Genomic DNA, 23,298 nt, shown 5'->3' on the forward strand with positions numbered 1-23,298 from the left:
ATACTATGAAAATGCATGGCGAACTGACTCGCAGCTCAAGCCGTGTGCCGTGGCCACGCAGAGAGGCACGTTAGTGATTTGATGGGTGGCTTGGATAAGTGTGAGAACGTCTGTCGCCTGAAGAGCGCCACGTCGTCGTTACGAGCGATTCGTCTCCCAGCAACAACTCGACCTAAGAGAAGGGGGAACAATCATGCAGGCGGAGAGAAAAATCATTTCACAGGCAAAGAGTGGCCAGTCAGCCGTTAGAAGTCGGTCTATCTTGATTTGGAGGCTGTTTGTTGAAGAACTTGATACTTTCACTAGCAGCTTGGCTTTGACGGGATCCTGCATGCGGGGTTTGCTTTGCTTGTTTGTTGCAAAAGCTTCCTTCGGGGGCAGGGAACAGCTTCTGGTGAAAATTCGGCTGTTGCTCACGCGACATGCTGCTCTGCGCATGCTTGCTGCTGATATGGCGGCTGATCTCGCAAACCCAACGTAAGGGCTTGATGGGACACGGGACAAGTAAGCCGCCAAGAAGGACGGCTGCTGCTGAGGTTCGAATGCCCGATGAAAACTCGTCCCATGTATGAAACCCAAGGGCTGCACATCATCATGTTGGTGGCGTCTGAACTTTGAACCTTAGATTGTCTGATGTGTACGTACATGGAGTACATTGCTTCATCCGCAACGTGGGGCTAAGGTGCGACGAAATGGAATTTCGTATGATTCTCACTGATTGATATACGACGGAAACAGAAGAGACATTGGGTCGTTTCTTGTGGTTCTGCCAGCCCGTATTAGAGGCAGTAGTGCAGCCGCAAAAAGAATACGAGTGTATGCCATGCAAGAAACGTGAACACGAAGAGAAAACTAGGTCGGATCTACTTCAGACCCAGGAACAATTTAGCTCCTCTTTGGCTGTCGCAGCGAGGGCACAGCGGAGCGAGTTTCCACACAAAGATACCTTAATGACCTGGAATATTTTGGAGAGTGGGCAAGTACGAGTTCGTGTCGTGAACCGGTCCAAAAGCCCCCCCCGGACCCCCAGGTGCTCCCTCTTATTTTAAAACACGGCCCAATGACGGCAACGCCTTCCCTTTTGGTCCCTGTCTGCTATGTACCTTCATTCCGAGAGCCAGTTTACGCCGAGCGAGAAGACCCCGAAAACTGAGACGCTCTCCAAGAATCCGACTCAAGGTCGAGCAAAGCCCCCAACGGGTCCTCTAAACCTGGTGCACCCCTGGACCTAGAGGATAGGACCCCAAAAATAGTGTGGACATCGTGCCTTGGGCCGGCGCCTAGGGAAGGTAAGCTAGGGACAAGGTCCCTAATAACCGTTCCGTTCTTTGGGGTTGGGATGCCATCCTCCCCCCCCCCCCCGGACGCTCAACCCGGAATGGCCGCCCTACAGCCCGGAAAGGAGGTGGTGTCAAGCCTTGAAACCATGCTCGTACCATGCTGAGCCTTGTAGTGGCCGTGCCAATGATGGCCTTCAAATGGCAGAATGGCAGACGCCTTGAATCCATTCATGTCCAAGTTTACTGACGAACACATTGTCACTCGGTTCAACACACCCGCTATGGTTTGATAAGACCCACGTCGGTTGGCATCTGACTTTCTGTTCTCTATCGCAATCAGTGGAGAAAGAGAAGATACAGGATCCGTACTCTGTACAACACAACGACTCGACTTCAGCGACGCACCTATTGGGATGACGACGAACGGGGGTACTTGCCCCGGGCTGCAGCACCCGCTGCACCTGCCTCGTCCGTGGTGCCATACTGCTGAAGCGGGGACGGTAAAGGGGGTCTGTCGCAGTGTCAGCGGTGCCTGACCAGTGATAGGGCGAACGCCAATCTTCAAGGGTCCACGCACGACAGGAGTAAAGTAAGACTCGCTGTTTGTATTCCATACCTACCTCGTCCAAGCCAAATCTCACCTATCCGCACTTTGCCAACCCACTCTCAACCCACTCTCAACCCCCTCCACCCCTTCCATTGCCTGCTGCTGGCCACGCAGTTGCTGCAGTTGCTGCTGCGCTGTTGATGCTGTTGCTCTTGCTACTGCGCGTGTTTGGTGGCTCAATACCTCGGCGGCGTGGTACATGTACCGTCCCTTGCCAGGTCGTCTCGTCTCGTACCTGAGCAGCTCCGCACCTGCACTACGGCAGGTAGTATTGCTGCATACCTACCTGCCTGCGATCTCTCCGAAACTGAAACCCCTTGCTTCTCTCGAACAACCCAACGTCGAATCTCACCCCATTCGGGCTGAAGCCACCAACCGCCATTCAGTCACGGTCACAGCCCGCCATTTGTCGACGGCAGGAACCACCAGCTGTAGGGCAACCATCCCGAGTCGCCCTGTCTGGCCCAATTTAGATTGCCAGGCAACTTCGTATCGTCACGACTGCCTCTTACCTTATCCTAGGTATCTACTTCTATCTCGACCCTCGGGCCGAACGTCGACCATTTGCCTCGCCTTAGCCAGGTTATCCATTCCATACAATCCACCACCACCTGCCTCACTCACGCAGGCTGTTCTTTACTCGACCTGGCAATCTTCGACTGCCAAAGAAAAAGAAAAGGAAGAAACATATCACACCTTCCACGTGCGAGTACAGACCCCAGGGTATCTTCATCGGATGCCCGCGATTCCTCGAGGTAATTCGCTTGCCTTCCTCACAGCAGAGACACATACATCCAACCCCCCCCCCCCTCCCTTGGGAAAGCAGCGACTAGTTCTGCCCAACTTTGCTGACGTTAACTTTTTTGTTGTTGTCCAGTATTCCTACCACCATCTCTATGAGTTCGCGATTGCCGTCCGACGACAACGGCCTCTAATCATGGAGAACGAACCGCCTTCCGCTACCACTTCGAAGCGGGGTCGTCTAATGGGCAAGCTCTTCGCCTTGAAGGAGAAGGATCGCAAGCCAACGGCCGAAGAAACGGGAAGCAGCATCAACGACTTCCTCAATGGTCCCTCCGATACTCTACAGGTCGCTCACGCGGCGCCCGCCTCTGCCCTTCCGACTCTATCGAAGCTCGACACGACATCCGCCACCCGATACCCTCAAGCACTGTCCGTCGCTAGCCACTCTCAGCAGAGCCTGACCCTGCCGTACCATCCCGCGCGCAGCCCTGGACATAGTCCTGGCATCCCACCTCGGAGCCCACGGCGCAACAACAGGAAGGGACTGACTGTCCGCTTTGTGGATACCTACCCTGAGATCATTGGCGAAGGTGGCGACGAGTCGGAAATCCCCTCCATCGAGGTGTCGAGACGCAAGAAGCAGCGCCCCCCTCCGTCTCCCAATCGCAGACCCATCGCTGCTGTCCACGATTCTCCGCCCAGTGCGCCCAGTGCGCCCTCTGCGCCTAAGGATGACTCCGACTTCATGCCCGGCCGTTTGCGACGGACTCAAACAGGTTACTCCTCCGTTGGCAACGAACCTGTTGAGCCCAAAGAGCCGCCTCCCGCCTATAGGGAGGTCGCACCGGGTAATGCTGTCTCAGCGCCTTACCTGGACACTCCTACCAACGTCAAGGATGAGAATCGCAAGTCTTTCATAGAGCATCAACAGGCCGAGATGCGACAGGCCGAGGGCAGGGCGTTTGCGGAGGCTGCACGCTCTGCCAGCCAACCCTCGCACCCCGAGCGCGAGCAGTACGGGGGCCAAGCATCTCTTATACCTCAGATAAACGAATCTCCAACGAGATCTCCAGTACCGCCCGTCAAGGTCCCCTTGCCGCCGAGATCCCCAGAAGACCACAGAAAGCCCCCCGACCAGAGCCCGTCCTCTGTCTACTCAAGCAGCACTGATCTCAGTCAGCCAGGCAACGTCAACTTCTCCCGACAGCCTTCCCTTAGCTCCCAGTACAACATGGCCCCCCCTTCTGCTGCGCTCTCCTCCAGACAAGCTTCTTTCAACTTGCATGATGCTGTCTTGGCTGTGGGAGAAGACGCCCTTAACACATTTGTTACACGCACTCGACACCTCAATGAGCTCTTCAGACTGCATGCCGAGACGATCAAGCCCCTTTCAGCCTGCTCACAGAGTGAACTGGCCCGTGCTGCCCTGTGGTGGTTTTTGAAAGGCCGTATGGCTCTGGAGATTGCAGTGCGGGCGCGACCCAGCAGCCCCCAGGGCCAGATGCAGAATGACATGGACCGCCAACAGGCCTACGCAAACCTTGCCAAGGGATACTGGCTTTCCGAAGAGGCCATCCCTGAGCTTTTGGAAAACAAGCAACTTGCCCCAGCCGCAGGCATCAATGAGATCCGGTCAACGCTCGTGACGACACTTAAGAAGTTGGCTGTCTCGATGAAGAGAAACGGCTCGCTTCCACCCGAGGAGGCGTTCCTGCCCCAGACCATCGACAAGTCTATCTGGGTTGAGTACCCAAGGCTCAGTGTTGACATGATCGCGCTTCTTACCGCCGACTCTTCTGCGGCCATGACTGGCGTGGTCCGTACCCCTTCGCCCTTGGAGATCTTGGAAACCCTGCCGCTTGGCGATACGGGTGAAAACTTTACCTTCGGCAGAATCACCACCGACGTGTTTCTCATGGAGCAAGGCATGGATTCTCAGAGGTTCTACTTCCCCTGCCTGTTGACTATGGTCCGACCGCAGAAGCAGCCAAACCTTGTCTTTGTCATCGCCAGCCAACACGGAGAAGTGAACCTCCGAATCCAGGGCAACAAGGCCGCTGGCCCGACATGGGACGACGTTCGTTGGCGCAACGAGACGTGCTCACTCGAGGTCAAGCTGCCTCGAGGCTTTATGATTGTGGCGCAGTGCTCGCAGCAGGATTACAGAATGCTCTGGAGCATGTACGACTTCGGTGCTAAGGTCCAGTCAACGCTTTTCCCTAGAGCAGAGGAGCATTGCGTCTTCCGCTCCACGCTGCGATCATTTCAATACTTCGACTCAGACCCTCAAGCCCGGGCGTTTCCAAAGGAGCCCGTGCAAGGTTGCGACGTGGCGCTTTTCGAAAGGATTCACAAGGAGCATGCTGCCGCCGGCCCTCGCGCATACCATCGCGGGTTCAGAATTGCCGTTGTGAGTAGTCCTCTCACGAGAACACTCAGCGGCATCAACCACAGCTACACGCCACAAATGCCAATTCCCTTTGGATTCCTAAGATCGGACGGAGGCGAGCCCGCCTTGTTGCTCAAGTACGACAACGGCCGCCAGAAGGTGACCATGGCACTCTCGTTCGGCGATGAGAGGGAGCGGTCCCAGTTCCACAACATACTCGCGGGCACTTCTGTGCAAAAGGACGAGACCATCTACGCAGATGTCCCCCTGCTCGGTTTCTCCATTTCAACGGGCCTCCAGGATGGCAAGTATCTACCAGGTGTCAGCCAGGTTCCCTGGACTTCCCTTCGAGTTATCAACGAAGATGCGGACGAAGACTATCCGCGCACGGTGTTGTCGGACAGGCTGAGAGTTGTTGTTGAATCCAAGCAAGGCTCATTAACTGATCGCGTGAACCTCCAGCCCGGCGAACTAAGGGTCAAACTGGAGGTCCAAGACACGAAGTCCCTGGTGGTAATGCGTCAGCCGCAATTCGATATGACTGCAACGGTGGCGGATGGGTCTGTTGAAAAGGACGTGCCCAAGGCGATGACCGACATGCTTCAGATGCTGCAGACGACTCAGAGTATTCGCACTTACAGCTTCCCGACCCAGAGAGATCTTCATGCCTTCCAGGCTGCGTTGACGGGCTTCAGCGTCATTTTTGATGGCATGGCAGCGACCTTTGCCATATCTCGTCGGCGAATGGTGGTCCCCATTCACAAGAAGTGGGAGGCGGGATCGACTCGAGTCCAGGTGGTGCAGCAGGGCTCTATCATACAGCTGCTTGCCTTCTTCCCCGATTTCCACCATGGACAATGCATGAACTTTCAATTGAAGGGCACAGATGTTTATGAAATGATTTCACGCAGCAGCAAGGCAGGCATCAAGTTTGTTGATGCCAAATTCCCGTTACCCCGGATGCCCAACAGCGGCGACGGTCCGTCGGACGATATGGGATTTCTCTGCCTGGACCTTCCGGATCTGCCGGGAGAACACGACGACATCTCACTCCTTTTTGAGAACGAAGCGGGTAAGTTTTCCGGCAGTGGTATGGGGTCGGGTTCGTGCTAACCTCCGAACAGAACGCGACCGTCTGTGTCAATGTCTCCCGGCACCTGTCAAGGGCGCCTCAAGATCTCTGAGAGGCAAATGAGTCGAGGCGGACGGACCAGTCGAATTAGTACGCAGCGAATTGCGCGAAGGGGGAAAACACATTATCCAAAGCATTGCATTGGGAAGCATAGTCTGGACATTCGAAATACGAGATACCCATCAGTCGGTTCATCACATTGCTTCGCAAACAACAGACGACAGTACCGGAGAGGTGGTTGACGCACGGGTGACGGACGCAACGAGGTGCTGTGGGCACGAGCCAGCGGGAATGGTGTTAGTTTATACCGAAGATGACGATTGCCCAGGGGTTTGGCCGAGGCGGCAAGTGTGGCCGGAAGACTCGGGCTTGACACCAGCCAGGCAGGTCGTGGGAGGGGAGGCTAGGCATGTTGCCGAGAGTTTTCCAGGCAATTTTTGTGATTTTGGAGCAGCTCAACAAAATGACCAGGTTTGCGGTCAGGTTTGTTTCTGCGTGGTAGGATACGTTGTTGGTATTAAGATGAGGCAGGCAGGAGAGGATAGGCATGGCATAATGCGATGTTCATGCCGACAGTGTGCCTCGAGGTAGACAGACAAATAGACAGCAGCCTGTCAATGATACGCGTATCATGACACATGAATGCATAGGAACAACGTTGCCGAGAATTATGTGAGTGAAAGGGCCACCTCGGGGAAGCTAGGCTGGCCATGTTCAATTATGGGTTGAGCCAAAGTAGAGCCTCCACAGTTGGGGCCGCGTAGGGTCTTGGGCCGCATCTCGAAACGGGCCTGGAAAGCCGCTTCTACAAATCACCCGCATAGTAGCGGTGAATGTGAAGCGGAAAGCGCGGGCAGAGACCGGCAGGCGGCATACTCTCCTGACTTATGTCTGATGTGTCCGATGTTTTCTCCGTACTATCTCAACGCAAACATCCCTCCCTCCCCTTTCATTATCAATTTGTTCTCCTCTGTCGCTCGGATCGGTATATGCCTGACAGCCAGGAAAGTGGAGCAGCAAGCTGCTATTGACCGGCGACTGACTGGCCACTGGCGACTTGGGTGTGGGCAAGCCACTGGTCCGAAGGGGGAGTCACTCATCGACTGATTGGCTAACGAAGGAAAAATGCTGTAGGCATGTGATTGGGTGCAGAGTAGCACAGCTTAAGTAGTAGTAGGCAAGTGCATATTGGGCATGGGACGGAAGGGGAAGTGACATCCGGCTGCGTCTCGAAGTTTGGAGAACAGGCCCGTCGCCTTTCAGGCGAAAACTAGATCCACAACTTAAGAAGGGCAAAAATGTACATCGTAGAGGTCGCCTTGAGGCGGTGCAGACGGTTGCGTTGCCATGCAGTCTCGGTAGTGTCCCCTTGGTGGCCACCACCAAACAAACGTGCATAGTAGCTCTGGATTGGTGGTGGTGCACGGGACCAAGACATGACATTTGGGGAAGCAGACCAGCAAAATGGAAGAGGGAAAGGTTTCCAAAGAAGATGACGCGACGTCATCACCCCTCGTTCATGGTGGGGGTCTTGCACCGGCGACGTAAGGATTGCATGGGAGCCCAGGCCAGGCCTCTACTTGGGGACTGAGGTGGTGTTGCCAGACCTGTGGTGTGCTTGCTTCGTACATACATGCATTCCTCTTTACTGTTGCCGCGCCTTTATTTGTACTTCTGCCTCCTAAGGGATCTGCTCTTTACCGGAATTTTTCATATTAGATCGGGGGTCGAGAAAGTCATCGCCTTGGTTCCATTTCTCCTCTTTAACCTCTGACATCGCATCCCATCTTCAACCCTCAGTTGTCGGCCCTCGTTTCGCGTTCCAGTCGTTCCTCAGTGGAACAGCATTCCGGAACAGCCCCAACTCAAGCTCGACCTTCTGTTCATCTGACATCTGCTCCGCTCCGCTTCACCCGGCCTCCTGTTGACTCCCCGGTCCATTTCACTGCTCTCTCTCTTTCCTTCTCTGCTTTGAGCCGTTGGACACGTCAACGGCTGCAGGAGAGACGAGCAAAACACGGAGTAAGACAACAATAAGTCATGTCTCTTTTTCTTGAAAACAATTAACCCAAACTCCCCATCAACTTTATCATTTTTATCAACTCGACATCCTTCTTACTTGCTTTCCCGCGCACACGTCGTCAACCCTATCCTGCCGAAGCTTCCTTCACCGGCATCTCCTTGTTCCACTTAAACTAAACGGCCATTCCGGCTACCAACCTGCAATTGCCTTTATTACGACAACTTCCCACATCTGACCATCCACTGATTCTACCGCCATTCCACATTCTCTCCCCCTCCTGCTCATCTACGTACCGGGCTGCGAGGGCCCATCGTTTGCCGACTCTACCCCTACCCTGAACTCACAGCACTCGTGCATCCTCAGCAACGCCTTTCTTGCCTGCCTGCCTGCCCGCAAGCACTGCCCCTCATTCCAGAGAAAGCATATCCCGGGCAGCCCGCCGATAAGACCGATAGCGGTCAGAAGCACAACTGAGGGGCATCGCTGCACCCACCACCTATCCAGAGCCAGTCGCAGTCATGGGTTTGGTCCATGTGCCAGGAAGACGCTCCAGAGCGTCCAGCCTCAGTGAGTATTACCAACCCTAGCGCGACTGCCTTCTGCCCGCCCAATGTACGCATAATAGCAGCCATTCTTTCCCCGGTGCGCCCTTCGAGGTGTTCCTACGGCGACAAAATTGAGCCCACTCTGTCAACCTTTTCCCTCCAGGATCTCTATTGTTTCTTGCTCCCCCCCGCCTGTCACTTTGTTGCGAACCTGTCTACCTAGCTTTTGAGTCTTTCCCGAGACCCCGAAAAGCCTCTCTCTCCACTATACAGATCTCTCGACGTGCTCGCCTCACAAAAAAAAAAGTTGTCTCCAACAATGCTGACGTCTTGGCTTTCCAACCCTCCAGCCAGCAACCGGTCGAGCGTAGACGAGGCCAGGGGAGCCGCCGCTGCCGAAGATGATGATACCCTTGTGGTCGAGCCCGACCAGGGCAACGGTTAGTGAAGCTCCCACAACAAGCATCGTGCGCTCACACGCAACCTCCCCCCCCCTCGCGATGCCTCTCATGCACTTAACTAACATGTAAACCAGTGCTTGGGCATATTATCTCCCAGCTGCGGCCCGGAGCCGATTTGAGTCGCGTCGTCCTGCCGACTTTCATTCTGGAGCCCCGTAGCATGCTCGAGAGAATTACCAAGTAAGTGGTTTCCATGCGTGGGTGCGGCTTCGTCTTTTGCAGCTTATTTTGCTGATCTTTTTGTGTCCCTCGCAGCTTCATGTGCCACCCCGAAATGCTCCTCCCGATACCCGAGATTGACGATCCTGTCCTGCGGTTCGTTTCCGTTGTCAAGTTCTACCTGAGTGGATGGCATATTAGACCTCCGTTCGTCCTCCCGAGCTGCCCGCGCAAGCTAGTAGCATCGCTGACCTACGCCACAGGGGGGTGAAGAAGCCACTCAACCCAATCCTCGGCGAGATATTCACCTGTTACTGGGACTTGCCCGACAACACGAAAGCCTACTATGTCTCCGAGCAAACGTCGCATCACCCGCCCAAATCGAGCTACTTTTACATGGTCCCCGAACACCACATCCGCGTCGATGGCACCCTCAAGCCCAGGAGCAAGTTTCTGGGGAACTCAGCCGCAAGCATGATGGAAGGCACCGCGGTTTTGTCTCTGCTCAACAGGGGCAAGGACAAGATGAAGGGCGAGCGATAGTATGTAGCGCAGAAGCGACTCGTGACGGCAGGAGACTGACAGGGCGATTACAGCATCCTAACACAGCCCAACATGTACGCTCGAGGCATTCTCTTCGGAAAGATGAAGTATGAGTTGGGAGACCATAGCTTCGTGCGCTGCCCGGAACTAGATCTGGTCGCCGACATTGAGTTCAAGACCAAGGGCTGGGTCAGTGGCACTTACAACGCGATTGGCGGATTCATCAAACACGAGAGTACCGGTGAGGTCCTGTACGAGCTGTCAGGGCTCTGGAGCGAGGAGATGTATGTCAAAGATGTCAAGGTAAGCTCGTGAAGGCCTTGCTTCTCGTTGCACTGCCACTGACGTAGCTTCCAGACCGGGCACAAGGAAATGTTCTTCAATGCGAGAAGGTCAAAACCTAGCAACCCTCTGGTCCGGCCGATTGAGGAGCAGGACGAGCGTGAGTCTCAGAAGCTTTGGTTTGCGACAGCCCAGGCAGTGAAGGACCGCAACCATGAACTCGCAACGGACGAGAAGACCAAGGTCGAAGATAGGCAACGTGAGGAGCGGGAAATCAGAGCACGTGAAGGCGTCGAATGGCAACCCAGGCTCTTTCGGAGCGTCCAGGGTGGGCCTGGTGCTCCTGAAGCAGAAGAGGAAGAACTGGAATGGATCATCAATGCCAAGATGTGCGTACCTCTTGAGGCTCGCCCCTTTCTCGTTGACGTAGGTACTGACACCACGCAGTGACAGCAGCAACCCGCAAAAGCAAACCGAGCAGATCCTGGCCATCTACCCCATTCTTCCAGGACAGAAACCATTCGCGACGGGGGCCATTCCTCCTCATAAGCCCTCGGTCGCTGAGGCTCCTGTGGAACAAGCTCTAGCTGGAAAATCCTCAGTCGTCCAGCAGCAAGTTGGCGGGAACGACTTGATCGACTTTGGCGATGCTCAGGCCACTACTCCTTCCGCGTCTACCTTCTCCGCGCCGGCCGATACCCCCCCGGCCGCGCAAGCATCGCGGAGCGGCTCCGGGGACATCCAGAGCATGCTCAATAAGACGGGATCGCAGCCTGCCGATGGCCCATTGATGGACTTCACCACAGACATGAAGAAAAACGTCCCACCACTGAAGAGGGCTGACACCAGTCAGGACAGCTTCCACGACGCTCTCGAGTCAAACTAAACTAGATCGAGCTTCAATCAAGGGGGTTTCCCCGTCTGGCGGACGTGTCACATCCACTTTCATTCATCATGGGAGGAAACCTCTGGCTAAAGAGAAGGGGTCGCGGGGGCATGACACGAATTTAGTGCACTGGCGAAAATTGGGATTTTGGTAGAAAAGGGATACCTCTGTAGATACGTGTAGCATTGTTTACGGACTAGCAATATTGGCATTCAACTGCGATACCCTTTTTTTTTTTTGGAGGATGAACAAATGCGGGGTGTGTGGTTGCTCTTCATTTGGAGGCATTACCTATTCCGACATGTTTTATACATGGTGTTCTGCCCTTTCAAGAACCCATAAAACCCGCCCTCGAAACGCCTTGAACGCCGCTCTGTCCCTCTCACCGTCTCAACTCGCTCACTCGTACCAACTCTCTCTTCTGTGGGCTGTCCAGTCCCCCCCGTCTTGACAATGAATACGGGGGTCGGGTATCAAATCGATTTTTGAGGATTCGCCTCTCTCCCTTCAGAAGTCGGTGTGGACTTCCCTCTCTTCCTAAGCCGTGTCAGTTCCCGGCCGCCGCTCCCGGTGCGACTGCGCCTACTCCCACTATTCTTGTCGAGATGCCCGGTTAAGGGGCCGACGAAAACCCTCCAGGGTCGCTTCATTTGTAGTTTTGGGGCCCGCCGCTATTGGGCTTGTGGCATCGTTGTAGGACACCTCCACCCTGTCACAGCGTCATCGGAAGGTTCCGATACCAGAGCCGCCACTTCCACCGTGGCTATCCCAAAGAGCCTAGTATCGGCGGCGCGTGGGCTCCGGGGTGGGCGAGCGCGAGGGGCTACGCTCGTCGCGGCCGCGGTCCTTGAGCCACTTCTTCGTGCTCAGCGTGAGGTCGCGGTCGAGGTCCTCGGAAGGATTCTTGCGGTGGATAAAGTTGCAGAAGCCGCCGCGGACACAGCCCTCGCCTGAATTGAGGCGGCAGCAGGCCTCACGGAAGTCGGTGACGGGCGACAGCTCGCAGTATATGGGCCGCGCAGCATACCACCGCGAGTTGAGGTCATCGCAGGCCTTTTGGGCCGAGTCCTCGTACTTGAAGCGGGCGTAGACGTTTCCTATGAGGTCTGTTCGTTGCGGCCGGCCAGTCAGTCAGTATTGATTTCTAGAGTACGGCGCCAATTGGGACGTCCAAAAGGGGGCGAGGGAGGAGAGTACGTACGATCATTGTTGTTGTCGCAGACGACAAGCTCCTCAAGCTCGCCGTACTTGCAGAGCTCGCACCAAATGTCCTCGTAAAAGGCGTCAAAGTGGTTCTGCAACTGGGACGGGTTCATGCGGTTTTTGGGGTCGTAGGCCGGGTTCTGGTAGAGGTTGGGCATCAGGATAGTCTGCGAATAGCTCGGCTTGACATGTTTCCGGGAGCAGCGGTCGCCGTGGCGGCAAGCGCCGATCTTGAAGTAGAAGGAGCAGTTGACCTTGTCGAGTTCGGTGCCGAAGATGGAGGCGAGGAAGTTGGCCATGTTCGCGGTGCTTCGAAACGGTGTCTTCTGTTGTGCTGGGTTCGATGTTCGATGCGGAAAGTCGCGGCCGTGGTGGGTTTTGATGCGTTTGCGGATGGATTGACCGTCAGGGCAAGGAGAGCAACGTTTGGCGGCGCGCTTTTGGATGTGTTGGAGCTGCAAGATGCTTGTTCGCAGCGATGCGACGGCGAGGAATTTCTAGCACAGCCTCGCGCCACGACGATTACTAATGCTGAGGCTGGAGCTTGCTGTGCATTGGGATGTGGCTGCAAAGTTGTGACTCGAGCAAGCGTGGTGGGTTCGAGGGGGTTCTTTAGCCTCGGTCTCCACAGGTGAGACTCGGGAACCAGATGAATGGATACGTACATTTTGGTCTAGAACATTGTTGCGACTTTTGTTTCTTGTCAAACATTCCCTCCCTTTCCAATTCAGCCTTATGGCAGGATTATTGCCCTCCAGATCTTTTCGTACGATTGCCGTCAGCCACAACCACTATTCTGAGAGTCTTGCGTGGTACATGCGTCTGCTAGTATGAACAAGCACTGTATTCGAGAAAAGATCGGTACTATTCATGGCCTTCCCGGGGACCGGCAGCGTTTTTGTCTCCAGCCACATGTTTGGGACGCAGGGCTCTACCGTCAAGGGGTATTAGCGAGGGAAGTTGACCCGTGGGAGGACAAGATGAAGCTGACGCCGAAAGCTGTAGAGGATATGTTTTGCCTAGAACTATCCTCCAGTATTGGCCTCAGAAGTGGATCTAGAATTGTGCATACGTCCTGCCCACCATAAGTGAAGGTTCACTCATCCGATGACGCTGACTTGTCGGCGAGAGCCTAAACTCTGATATGTGAGGCCAAAGCTCCAGGCCAACGGAATTGCAAGCAGAGAAAGAAACAACAGAGACCGCTCTTGCAGGGCCAGTTTTCTCGAGGTTTTCCTTGGGCGCGATAGCATGACGATGGCAGGCATACAGCAAGTACAAGAACCTATGGCTTCCGGTAGGAAGCCATGGTGAAACCCTTCGTTGACCACGCTACCACTGGGGCCCGCCATCCTCTCGGACGACCTAAAGCCAAGTCCTCCCAAACAGTTTACGAAAAGAAACCCCGTCAGTAAAAGTGGATACAATCCATATCATGCAGCACCATTGGTGCAACTTCGCGACTGGCCCCATAAGCGTGAAAGTGAACCCCCAAAACGCTCGAGGGTCCAGCGGCCAGCCGGAGGTTTGCTGGGGCTTTCCCCGTTGCTCTCACTGTATCTGTGCCTCACTGCCCCCCCTCCCTGCAGGACATGCGCAAACTTCCCGCCCGTGCGCATCCGATCCGGTCCAAAGTCAACATCTGGTCTGCCACCTCGACAGCCCTCGCACGCACATCCTTCATCTCTCTCCTTTTAGTGTAACACCATCATCTGCCAGTCCTTTCCTTTTACCATTCTTGTTCCCCGTTTCCGTCTGACACGAAATACTTAAATTCTTTTTTTATACCCACAGCCGGCGCCTCTTCGCCTAATCTGCGCTCGATAGAGATCTGCAGAGCGTCCTCTTCCCGTGTTCCCTCTTTCGACGACACGGGCCTTTGTCCGATCCCCCAGATCGACCTCCCCAGACGCCCTCCTGCTCTATATAGCCTGGCCGAAAGCGCTTCTTCTTGTACTTCTTTTTCCACCAATACTGCGGGCCATGAATCCGAGCACTACCATCTCTCCTTCCTGCTGACGACTCTTTCTTTCGACACCCGGTCTACGCGCCGACGCACCCATCTCGAACCCATACATACACCCGCGACGTCGCCGCCATGGATCAGGCCGATATCCCAGCGCTCCTCTCGCGCCTCGCAAGCGATGAGGACGCTGCTAGGAAGATGGCTGTTTTCAAGCTGCAGTCGTCCATCAACGACCCCGCCTTCGCCGATGTCTTTATATCGTCGGGTGGTCTGGTCGTCTTGCGACGTCTGATTATGAGTGCGGGAGGGAACACATTGGCGTACTCGCTGCAGAGTTTGACGCGTCTGTTGGAGGTGGACATGGGCTGGGAGATTTTCGAGGGATCATCGTCAGGGGACCTCGTCGAACGCATCGTCGAACTGATTGTCACAAACCCGCTTGTCAACATTCTCCGCGGCGCCATGTCGATCCTGGTCGCCCTCGTCGGCCACACGCAGTCATCCCGCCCAACGACCCCTCGCACCCCGGGCTCGTTTGGTTTCAGGGCTCTGAAACCCGCCGTTGCAGTCTACCCGCAGTTCTTCGAGCTCGTCATCGCCCAGCTCCAGTCGGCCGACCACGCGCTGTGTGCCAATGCCCTCATGCTCATCAACGCTATGATTCGGGATGCCATTTCCAGCGATAGTGTCACCACTACCACCAAGGCAATCTCTCCAGCGATGGAGGAGTGGTCAAAGTTTATCAAGCGTCTACAAGATCTTGGCCTGATAAAGGCGGTGTACAACCTGATGCAGAGTTCCTCCCTGCAGGACCTCGCACATCCTCTGCTCGAATTCCAGTCCCTGACCAAGGTTCTGTTGAGAAAGTGGCGCGAGGTCAGGGTTGACCTGGAGCGGCCCGAGCATCGGCGGGGATTGAAGGGACTCCACCTTGCCAGTAACCCAGAGAAGCAAGTCAATGGCATTCCCCGAATGGACGAGCTTAACGAACTTGGCAAGAAGGGTAGCCGGCGGCATAATCCTGAGAAGTGGAGGAGACTAGGCTTCGAAACGGAGAGCCCCACGCAAGAGTTCGAGGTGCCCGGCTTTCTGGGCATGATGGACTTGACAGACTACGTGCGCAAGAACGAGGACAGCTTTCAGAAGATGCTGCTGGAGCAGTCGACGAAACCCAGGAACGAGAGATGTCCAGTCGCACGGGCCAGTCTTGCGGTGACGATGATTCTTTACGACCATTTCGAAGTCGAGAAGTCAGATGTTGAGGATACTAAGAGTTATCAAGGCTTAGACGGCATCAAGAACAACGAAAAGTTGTTCCATCCGCTTCTCCTTCAGTGGTCGAGACTTCATACGGCCGGGCTTCAGGCTCTATTCCGCGTTTGGAAGTCCACGGCCGCCGAGCAGTTGGATTTTGAGAAGGTGGCAGAGCTGGTCCGCATACTCGTCGAGCAAGTGGTCGGCCAGGCCAGCAGGACCAAGGATGTGTTGGAGGTCGAGGAGGAGCTCCTGGAGTATGACTGCACTCGGTTGCGAGAGCTTCAGATGGAACTCTTGGAGTTGTCATTCGAGGATCAGTGGGGTCAGCATCTGTACCAAGTCCGCGAGGAGTTGAGGCAGGAGGCCCTCCAGTTTGTTAAGGAACAACGGATCCGATGTCTGCTCCAAGGCTCATGGTTTTCAAAGCCAATGCCCCGGCGGGACACCAATCCTCAAAACGAGGTTCAGAAGCGGCGTCTGTACACTCCCCGACCCTGGCGATTCGCCAAGTTGTCACACAACCGCCGGTACCTTCACTACGCCGACTTTGAAGCACAGACAGCACAAGACCCGGGCCTGGACATCTTGACGGAGAAGGTCGATCTCAGCACCATCAGCTCGGTGGTGTCCAACGTATCGGCGTCCAACGAAGAGACGCGCAGCGGGACTAGCAGTTCGACGCTCAAGAACAACGTGGCGGTCAAGTCGACAACCAAGATCACCATCTTCAGCTATACCAATCCCGCGGAGGCGGCCAAAGGCGGTGATGCGAAGGAGCAAGCGATATTGACGCTCTACCCGGTCACGCACAGCCTGGCATCGGAATGGCTCGATGGCCTCCTGATGCTGCTCAATCAGGCTCCCATCACGGCTGAGACAAACAAGCTCGTCAACCTCGTCAGTGACTTTGGGCTTAAGATAAGACTGCTGAATGTCAGGATAGAGGCTGCCTACAACGGACCACCACCTGGTGCCGGGGTCATTCCCAGTCGGGACGGTCTAGACGAAGACTACTTCTATGAGGTGTGAGCGCTTGGGTGGGCAGGGTCTCTGGCAGGGGACGATTTATATTCCTTCTGATTGGTTTCCTTTGTGATGCTGTTTGTTGACCTACTTATACCCGCGTCTCTCTTGCTCATCTGACCAGAGATGTAACGGATGGAGCTGGGATGGTACTCTACAGCAAGTTGGCTTGGTTGCCTACAATGTGCATAGCGAGCGGTTCGTTTGCGTCGTTGATCATCGAAGCTTGGATCTGGCGGGCTTGTTTCCTTTAATGTGGCGGGGACGGTTGCGAGGATACCGCATATATGGACGGATGGATGGGTGTCCAATAGTTTTGCGAGCAGAGCTCTCATGTTATCATACCCTAAGGAGCGCAAGTCTTGATGGCTCGCTCAGGTACATTCTAATACCAAGTCAATATTTCATCAAGCAACTTGCTGGGCTTTTGTACCGGTACCTATGTGGAGACTTGCATGCGGGTTTCGTTTCAGCTGTGATCTGAAGGATACCTGCGTGGCGTACAAAGATGCAAGCCGTGGCTAGTTGGAGGGCAATATCTGAACTTGACTGGGTGCAAGAAGACATCCGCGAGACTTGCAAGCATCCAAACCGGGCAGTCTCAGGCATAGTCGGCGTCCGAGACGGGAAAGTTATGTGACTACACACTGTCTACCTCGTTTTACAGGGGTCCAACGAGCGGTAGCGCGCGGCAGCATGTCCCGCTGCACTGGGTTGGGTGAACGGGGAAGTCTCCGCCCCGTCTCAGGTCCCCAGAATGACCCGGCGACTCCATGACCCCACTCCGTTGCTCCCCCAGCTTCCGATAATCAGATCAAGCAGGTGCTCGAAGAGGGCAAGTCCCTTAATTTCAAGCCCGGCGACTGCCTTCTGCGTTTCAATCGAACAACAACCTGTCTTCCCAGATAAACACAAGTGGCTCGGGGTGTCTCGTCATCCTAATTGAACATCTATTCGAACCCGGGACGAGCACTGCGAAAGGCTCTCTCTCCTCCCAACTTATCAGAACACAGCCATCAAACGGTTGGATATCTGCAAGGACCGGCCGGTTATGACATCACGTCCGTGACCGCCTGCCGCCCAGCCAACTACCTCCACAACCACCACATAGTGCCCGCCTCCCTTAGACCCATCTGCACCTCAAAGTAGGTCCCGCCGTCGAAGACAAAGCAAGGTCCACCACCACAGCAACCACAGCCGCCGGTATACCTGCCTTCAGAAGCAACATCGTCCCCCATCTTTTTGGGAAGATGGTCTCCCGAACACCGCGCGGCGGCCGGCGGCTCATGCACAGTAGCTACAATCGCAGCGGAAGCAGAACCTATACCCCCCGCAGCAACCGGGGCACCGACGTGGGCACCTCGCCATCGCCGCCTCCGTCGCAGAAGAGACGTCTCGACGGGCTCTACCTCGAAGAGAACTGGTACTGCAACTGCGCGCCGCGGCAGCAGGCATTACTTCTCCAGGTGAAGAAGAAGAATGCCAATCACGGACGGTTCTTTTACAAGTGCGAAAAGAGGAAGGGCGGCTGCAACTTCTTTCTCTGGGAGGAGGATGCGAGGAACCGGGCGGAGACGGCTACTTTGACGCTGCCGCCGATGCCGACAGACGGCTCCCCCGCCGCCGGCACGACACCGACCGCGCAGTTTCCGACGCCGAGCACGGCTTCTGCAGCCAGGTCCGGCGTCAAGTCTGCGACCACCGCGCCCCCGCCTGACAGGGAAGCGCCTCCGTCGCCCACGACGCAGAAGAGCGCGGCCAGGCAGAAGTTCCTCGACGCCTACTTCTCGGCTCGGCCTCCGCAAGCTGCCGCCGAGGCAAACGGTCCTTTAGATGAGGCCGGGGCCGATGCGCCATCCCACACCACCAAGAGAAAGCGGGTGATCTTTGACTTCGACTCCGACGACGGAGAGGACGAGTACGGGCTGGGAGACGTGTCATCGGACGAGGAGAGGGCGATGAACGAGGCCATGGAGCGCAGCGCGAAGAAGCTCCGTGAGACAGTGCCGCTGACGCCGTATACACCCGTGGCGCAGCGTATGGCGCGGGATGTCGCCCTGCCTACGCCGCAGACGGTCACGCGGACGCTCTTCCCCGATGCCAAGCGCCGGAAGCCCGATGACGTCGGCAAGCCCGCCGTCGAGTCCCCGAACGTGTCCTTCTCAACGAAAACGTCCTCCGCGACCGTGGGGCCGTCCTCGTCGCCCGCGTCTAGAGGAGAGGAGCAGCTCGACCCGACGAAGGAGGTCCTGGCGTTGTTGGCGGGGCGGGCGGTCGACGACACCACAATGCGGGGTGTCGGGGACTTGTTGCGACGGTTCTCGATGAAGGCCCAAGGGCTGGCCAAGGGGCGGGAGACGGTGCGGGCGGCGTTGAAGGTCAAGGACGAGAAGATCGCGGAGTTGCAGGAGAGGATCGCCAGCTTGGAGGCGCGGAACCGGGCGCAGAGGGAGGAGATTGCGGACTTCAAGGCGGGCATGATGGATTTGTACTCAAAGCACTGAAGGGGGGGCTATCGGAAGGGAGTGTTCTGCATTTGGACAATTCGCGACGGAGTTTGGAATTGAGGATACCCATGTTAACGTCTCTGTGATGGTAAAGTAGATAGAAAGAACAGAGAGCTCTAGCCTTTGGCGGATACTATTCGCTCGTCAGTCTCCAATGCAACAGATTGTGTTAGTTCAAGCACCCTCCCCTAAGTCCACGGACACACACGGACTGGAAGGGTGTGCGACAGTGGTAATCTCTTGATCATTTGCAATCCAACAGGACGTGGAAGCTGACGGAATTATGTACGACTTGACTAAACAAGAGCCTGGGAAAGACAACTCGATGAATCACACTGGAAATCGCGCGAGAAATGTGGCTGCTGGGAACCTCGAAATTGATTCAGGTATTGTAACAATTCACCATACAAACGCCGTGCCAATGGGGCTTGATACCCTCAAATGTGCCAGACCCAAATTCCACCAACCCAACCCATGTATGTGAACCCGAGTTACGTGCCAGGGGATATCATGCTTCTCTAAAGCTTACTGGGCAAGAACCTCGCGCAACATGGCAAGGAAGTTTTCCTTGAGTTTGTGGACCTCGGAGACGGGAGGCTTGGTCGGTTCGCCGGCGCTCCGGCGAAGCCTATCGCGTCTCTTGGCACGACGACGGCGCTCGGCCTCAATAGGGTCGAGCTCGTCCTCCTCTTCTGCTTCGTCTTCATCTTCGTCGTCGTCCTCATATGCCATGTCTTCCAGATCCATCTGGTCGAGGCCGAAGTCTGACGATGAGAAGCCCGTAGGAACAAGGTCCGGTCCTCCGTTTCCTTCGGCAGCCATCTTCTGCCGCGTCTTGTCGTGGTGCCACTTCTTCCTGGCTTCCTGCCATGCGATGAGCTGGTTGACCTCCTCGATGACCTTGTACTTGTCGACGGCACCAGAGCTGACGCCTCCCTCAAATAGAGCATTCACGTTCAAGGTGCCGTTCTTGGGGCCCTTCCTAAGGAACTCCAGTATGTCTTCAATCCAGCCCATCAACTGATCGAAGAGTCCGTTGTCATGCGTGTGGACCTCGTGAACAAACTTGTAAAAGTTATGCTCGTGTCTCTGGCAGAGATCAATGAACGCTTGCACGGTCTGGTTCGGGTCTGCCGATGCGTCCTGCTCTTGGCACTTCTCCACGACCTGCGCTTGCTGTTAGTAAACGTCTAGCCTAACATAGCCTACAACTTTGCTTACCTGAATCATGTCGTCGATAAACACAGCAAAGTCAGTAACGCTGCTGTAAACATTGGCTGACTTGTAGACCCGAACAAGAGGCTCGTAGAAGATAGTGAACAGATCGCGGAACAGCTGAAGCGTGACCGGCTCCTCTACAAGTTGCAGCATCATGGCTTTGTCGTGTTGCCTGGTGCAAAGCTTCAAGAACTGCTTTAGGTAAGAGAAGAGCTGGGCACCCTGCTTCAGCTCCTCGTCAATGTTCTCAACGGCGTTGTTGAAAGCCACGTAGGCGTTGTAGAGTCGGCCAATTTGTTCCGAAGTCAGACCAGGCTCAAGAAAGTCGGAGCGCAGGATGACAACAATCAGATCGATATCTTCAGAAGCGGCCTCTTCCCGAATAGCAAGCTTGATGTGCTCCTCCGCCTCGGTATACAGCTTCAGCTTCTTCGTAAAAGCCTCGTCGCCGATTTTAGCAGCAAGAGTGTCGATAGACTTTTGGAAGCTCTTGATACCATCGTTGAGCGTAAGCGAGAAGATGCGCTGCAGCAGCGAACGAGTACCAAAAGGTTGTGCCAGGAAGATATCCAAAACGCCTGACATAACAGCAGCTGGGTTCGCAATTCTGATGACGTTCTTGAGGACCGTATATGGGATGAGCGAGTGAATCCTCTTCGCCTGGGCGAAGAGCTCGGGGGAGTTATCCTCAGCAAGAAACAGGTGGTATATCGTGGCAGCAACCTCAATGCGAAGCCACTCTGCGAACTTCCGGTACTGAATGCTGAGATCCGGGATGGTCTCCTTGTCCTTGATTTCCTTGAACAACGAAGTGAGGCCATTGCGCTCCACAATCTCTTGACGGAATCTGATGCTTGTTAGTATCCCGATGCCAATTCAGTGTGTGACGTGGCATACTCTTCCATGTAAATGTCGAGCTCGGCCGCGCGCTTCCTTGCGATCTCGTAAAATCTCTTCTGTTCTTCCACACGCATCGCATCAACTGCCTTTCTCCGCTCGATGTCGTCGATGTCGGCATCTGTCGGCGTGATCTGGTCTTTCGTGAGGAATTCCTCCATGGCCTTTGTTTGAGCGATCTGGGGATTCGAAAGGAGGGTGCGGATGAAAGCCCGGAGAGAGACGCGCTGGCTCTCACGCCACAACGTCACTTGGTCGTTCTTTTTCCCAAGGAAGGGCAAGGGGCTCTTGGGTCTGCCGTCAGTGGACACACGAGGCGAGTTGCGACCGGACGTTGTAGAACCCGCGCGTTTGTGTCCTGGTTTTGTCAGAAACTGTACTGCTACAGACAGAGGGTGGGGAGAGGCTCACCTAGCACCGACAACTTGGAGGGTTCTTTCTCGTGAGGAGTGAGGCCAGTCATCATAGTCGAGACTGATGATACTGATGATGCAGAAGAATCAGGAGAGCCGCCGCCGGTCAAAGAGGAAAACAGCCCCGAAGTCGTTGTGTCCGACTTGTTCTTCTTGGGTAACGCGGGAAGAACCTTGCCCGGCAATTCGAGGCGTAGTCTTTTATACAGCCTGGCAAAATCGCCATACCGTCTGCCGATAAAGAACTCGAGTTCACCCTTGCGGTGGATGCGCATGATGAACTCCTATTCGAACTATTAGTGTCCGGGCCGCCTGTCAACGACAAGAATAAGCTTACAGCGTGCTTGTGCGACCTAATGGTCTTCCTCTCCGACATGATTCTGACGGCGGCTACGTTGACGTCCCAGCCGTTGATGTAGTTGCCCTCAGGCATAGCATGCATGACACCCGTGTCGATGGCATTGCTATCGACGACCTCGATCTCGGAAAAGCGTATCCTCTCCTCAAAGCCGGAGGAGGTCTTACATCCAGACACCATCATCAGCTCAACGAGCTTCTGGCATTTTATGGCCAGCTTGCGCCGCTTCGTTTCTTCAAGTCTATCTTCGGAGGACGAAATGTTCTTGGTCGCAAATGATTCTAGGAACTGCGGCAGGGGGGGAGGGACCGGCGAGTTAGCCCGATTCAAGGAGATGTAAGACGTTTTGGGCAGTGGAGGAGGGCATTTGAACCTACCACCTGGAGCTTGTCCTGCCAGAACTCCTTCTCTCTGGCCTTGTCGAGGAAGGGAAAATCGCGGACATGATGGACAAAGATGTAGCGAAGAATGGGAAGCTCTGAGTCCAGAGGGGAGACCTCCCCAACGTCGGACTTGAACGGGGCGCCGAATCGCTTGAGGGCCGTGGGAGAGTTGAGCTCGGAGATTTCATACTTGACTTGCTCTGAGATCAGCTCGCGCTTGAGGTCTGGTATCACAAGGTAGTTAGCCAAATTCTCTGTTCTAGCCCAGGACAGCAGTTGGATGATGACATACAGTGTTCCTGCTTGCCCGTCAAGGATTGACCCGGCGGGGGGATGGACATGTTGCTCTTGGAGCGGACGGGAAGCTCAGTTCTGGCGACCAGAGCCGGGTCTAAGGCAGCGCCATTCTGCGGTTGATCATAGGATGTCGAAGCCATCGGCGTCGTGTTTTTCGGATTTGAGCCGCTCTTGAAGCCGGCAATGTGATTTTGTGATGTTACTTGTTCTGGTGCCAAGCTCGTGGAGAGGGGAGAGGAGTGTTGCAGGTTTGGGAACAGGAGGAGTCTGTCAGAGAGGGAGGTGTCGAGAAGGTGGACAAGCTGACTGGTGTCAGAGCAACAGCTGGGTGACTGAGAGAGAGGGACCCGACGTAATAATGAATCTACGGTGGTACGGGACTCGCAGGGTACGTACCTACTTAGTGGGTGGACTATCTACCTACCTACTCACTAATACCCTGGTAGTAAGGTACCTAACGTAAGGCAAGGAAGGCGGTTGGTGGGCACAAGCTGGGGCCCAATGTGCGCGGCAGATCCAATGGGTAGGTTGCAGGGTGCGGGCCCAGATACCAGTGGGGGCGCAGGCTGTAAGGTCACTCGACGTAACGCGCGTATGGCGGGGTAGATGTTACAGGGCCTTCGACGCCGATGGCAGCTCTGGCAGCTCTGGCAAGTCTCTTGCAAGTGGCAGTGACGGACTGGGTGAGAGTGAAAGTCAATGCTGCCAGCCGCTGGGGAGGGAAA

At 55.3% G+C, this 23,298-nt stretch overlaps 6 protein-coding genes across 6 annotated transcripts; 4 read left to right on the forward strand and 2 right to left on the reverse strand.

The window, feature by feature from the left end:
• The first annotated feature begins 1,918 nt into the window (after positions 1 to 1,918).
• On the forward strand, positions 1,919 to 6,809 carry CDEST_02899 (uncharacterized protein). Its single transcript, XM_062919058.1, has 4 exons — positions 1,919 to 2,318; positions 2,410 to 2,642; positions 2,765 to 6,092; positions 6,145 to 6,809. Exons 3-4 carry the CDS (start codon positions 2,825 to 2,827, stop codon positions 6,213 to 6,215), a joined length of 3,339 nt encoding a protein of 1,112 aa, XP_062775109.1. The 5' UTR covers positions 1,919 to 2,318; positions 2,410 to 2,642; positions 2,765 to 2,824; the 3' UTR covers positions 6,216 to 6,809.
• Positions 6,810 to 7,900: 1,091 nt separating this feature from the next.
• CDEST_02900 (Putative oxysterol-binding protein) lies at positions 7,901 to 11,275 on the forward strand. Its single transcript, XM_062919059.1, has 8 exons — positions 7,901 to 8,742; positions 9,071 to 9,160; positions 9,256 to 9,361; positions 9,437 to 9,547; positions 9,604 to 9,882; positions 9,937 to 10,186; positions 10,241 to 10,554; positions 10,613 to 11,275. The coding sequence occupies exons 1-8, from the start codon at positions 8,694 to 8,696 to the stop codon at positions 11,049 to 11,051; spliced, it is 1,638 nt and encodes a 545-aa protein (XP_062775110.1). The 5' UTR covers positions 7,901 to 8,693; the 3' UTR covers positions 11,052 to 11,275.
• A 32-nt stretch (positions 11,276 to 11,307) lies between these two features.
• On the reverse strand, positions 11,308 to 13,343 carry CDEST_02901 (Putative RNA recognition motif domain, Zinc finger, CCCH-type, U2 auxiliary factor small subunit). Its single transcript, XM_062919060.1, has 3 exons — positions 12,916 to 13,343; positions 12,253 to 12,709; positions 11,308 to 12,157 (listed from the first exon to the last, which is right to left on the reverse strand). Exons 1-3 carry the CDS (start codon positions 12,919 to 12,921, stop codon positions 11,829 to 11,831), a joined length of 792 nt encoding a protein of 263 aa, XP_062775111.1. The 5' UTR covers positions 12,922 to 13,343; the 3' UTR covers positions 11,308 to 11,828.
• Positions 13,344 to 13,881: 538 nt separating this feature from the next.
• On the forward strand, positions 13,882 to 16,909 carry CDEST_02902 (Putative pleckstrin domain, ELMO domain, armadillo-like helical, PH-like domain superfamily). Its single transcript, XM_062919061.1, has one exon. It carries the CDS (start codon positions 14,353 to 14,355, stop codon positions 16,504 to 16,506), a length of 2,154 nt encoding a protein of 717 aa, XP_062775112.1. The 5' UTR covers positions 13,882 to 14,352; the 3' UTR covers positions 16,507 to 16,909.
• Positions 16,910 to 17,340: 431 nt separating this feature from the next.
• On the forward strand, positions 17,341 to 19,132 carry CDEST_02903 (Putative Zinc finger, GRF-type). The gene has a single exon (XM_062919062.1). It carries the CDS (start codon positions 17,751 to 17,753, stop codon positions 19,002 to 19,004), a length of 1,254 nt encoding a protein of 417 aa, XP_062775113.1. The 5' UTR covers positions 17,341 to 17,750; the 3' UTR covers positions 19,005 to 19,132.
• A 239-nt stretch (positions 19,133 to 19,371) lies between these two features.
• Positions 19,372 to 23,298, reverse strand: CDEST_02904 (uncharacterized protein). The gene is made up of 7 exons (XM_062919063.1): positions 22,569 to 23,298; positions 22,271 to 22,500; positions 21,873 to 22,181; positions 21,534 to 21,819; positions 21,123 to 21,480; positions 20,229 to 21,072; positions 19,372 to 20,174 (listed from the first exon to the last, which is right to left on the reverse strand). Exons 1-7 carry the CDS (start codon positions 22,711 to 22,713, stop codon positions 19,533 to 19,535), a joined length of 2,814 nt encoding a protein of 937 aa, XP_062775114.1. The 5' UTR covers positions 22,714 to 23,298; the 3' UTR covers positions 19,372 to 19,532.

The sequence above is a fragment of the Colletotrichum destructivum genome, chromosome 2 (genome assembly GCF_034447905.1).
Source record: "Colletotrichum destructivum chromosome 2, complete sequence".
NCBI classification, from domain to species: domain Eukaryota; kingdom Fungi; phylum Ascomycota; class Sordariomycetes; order Glomerellales; family Glomerellaceae; genus Colletotrichum; species Colletotrichum destructivum.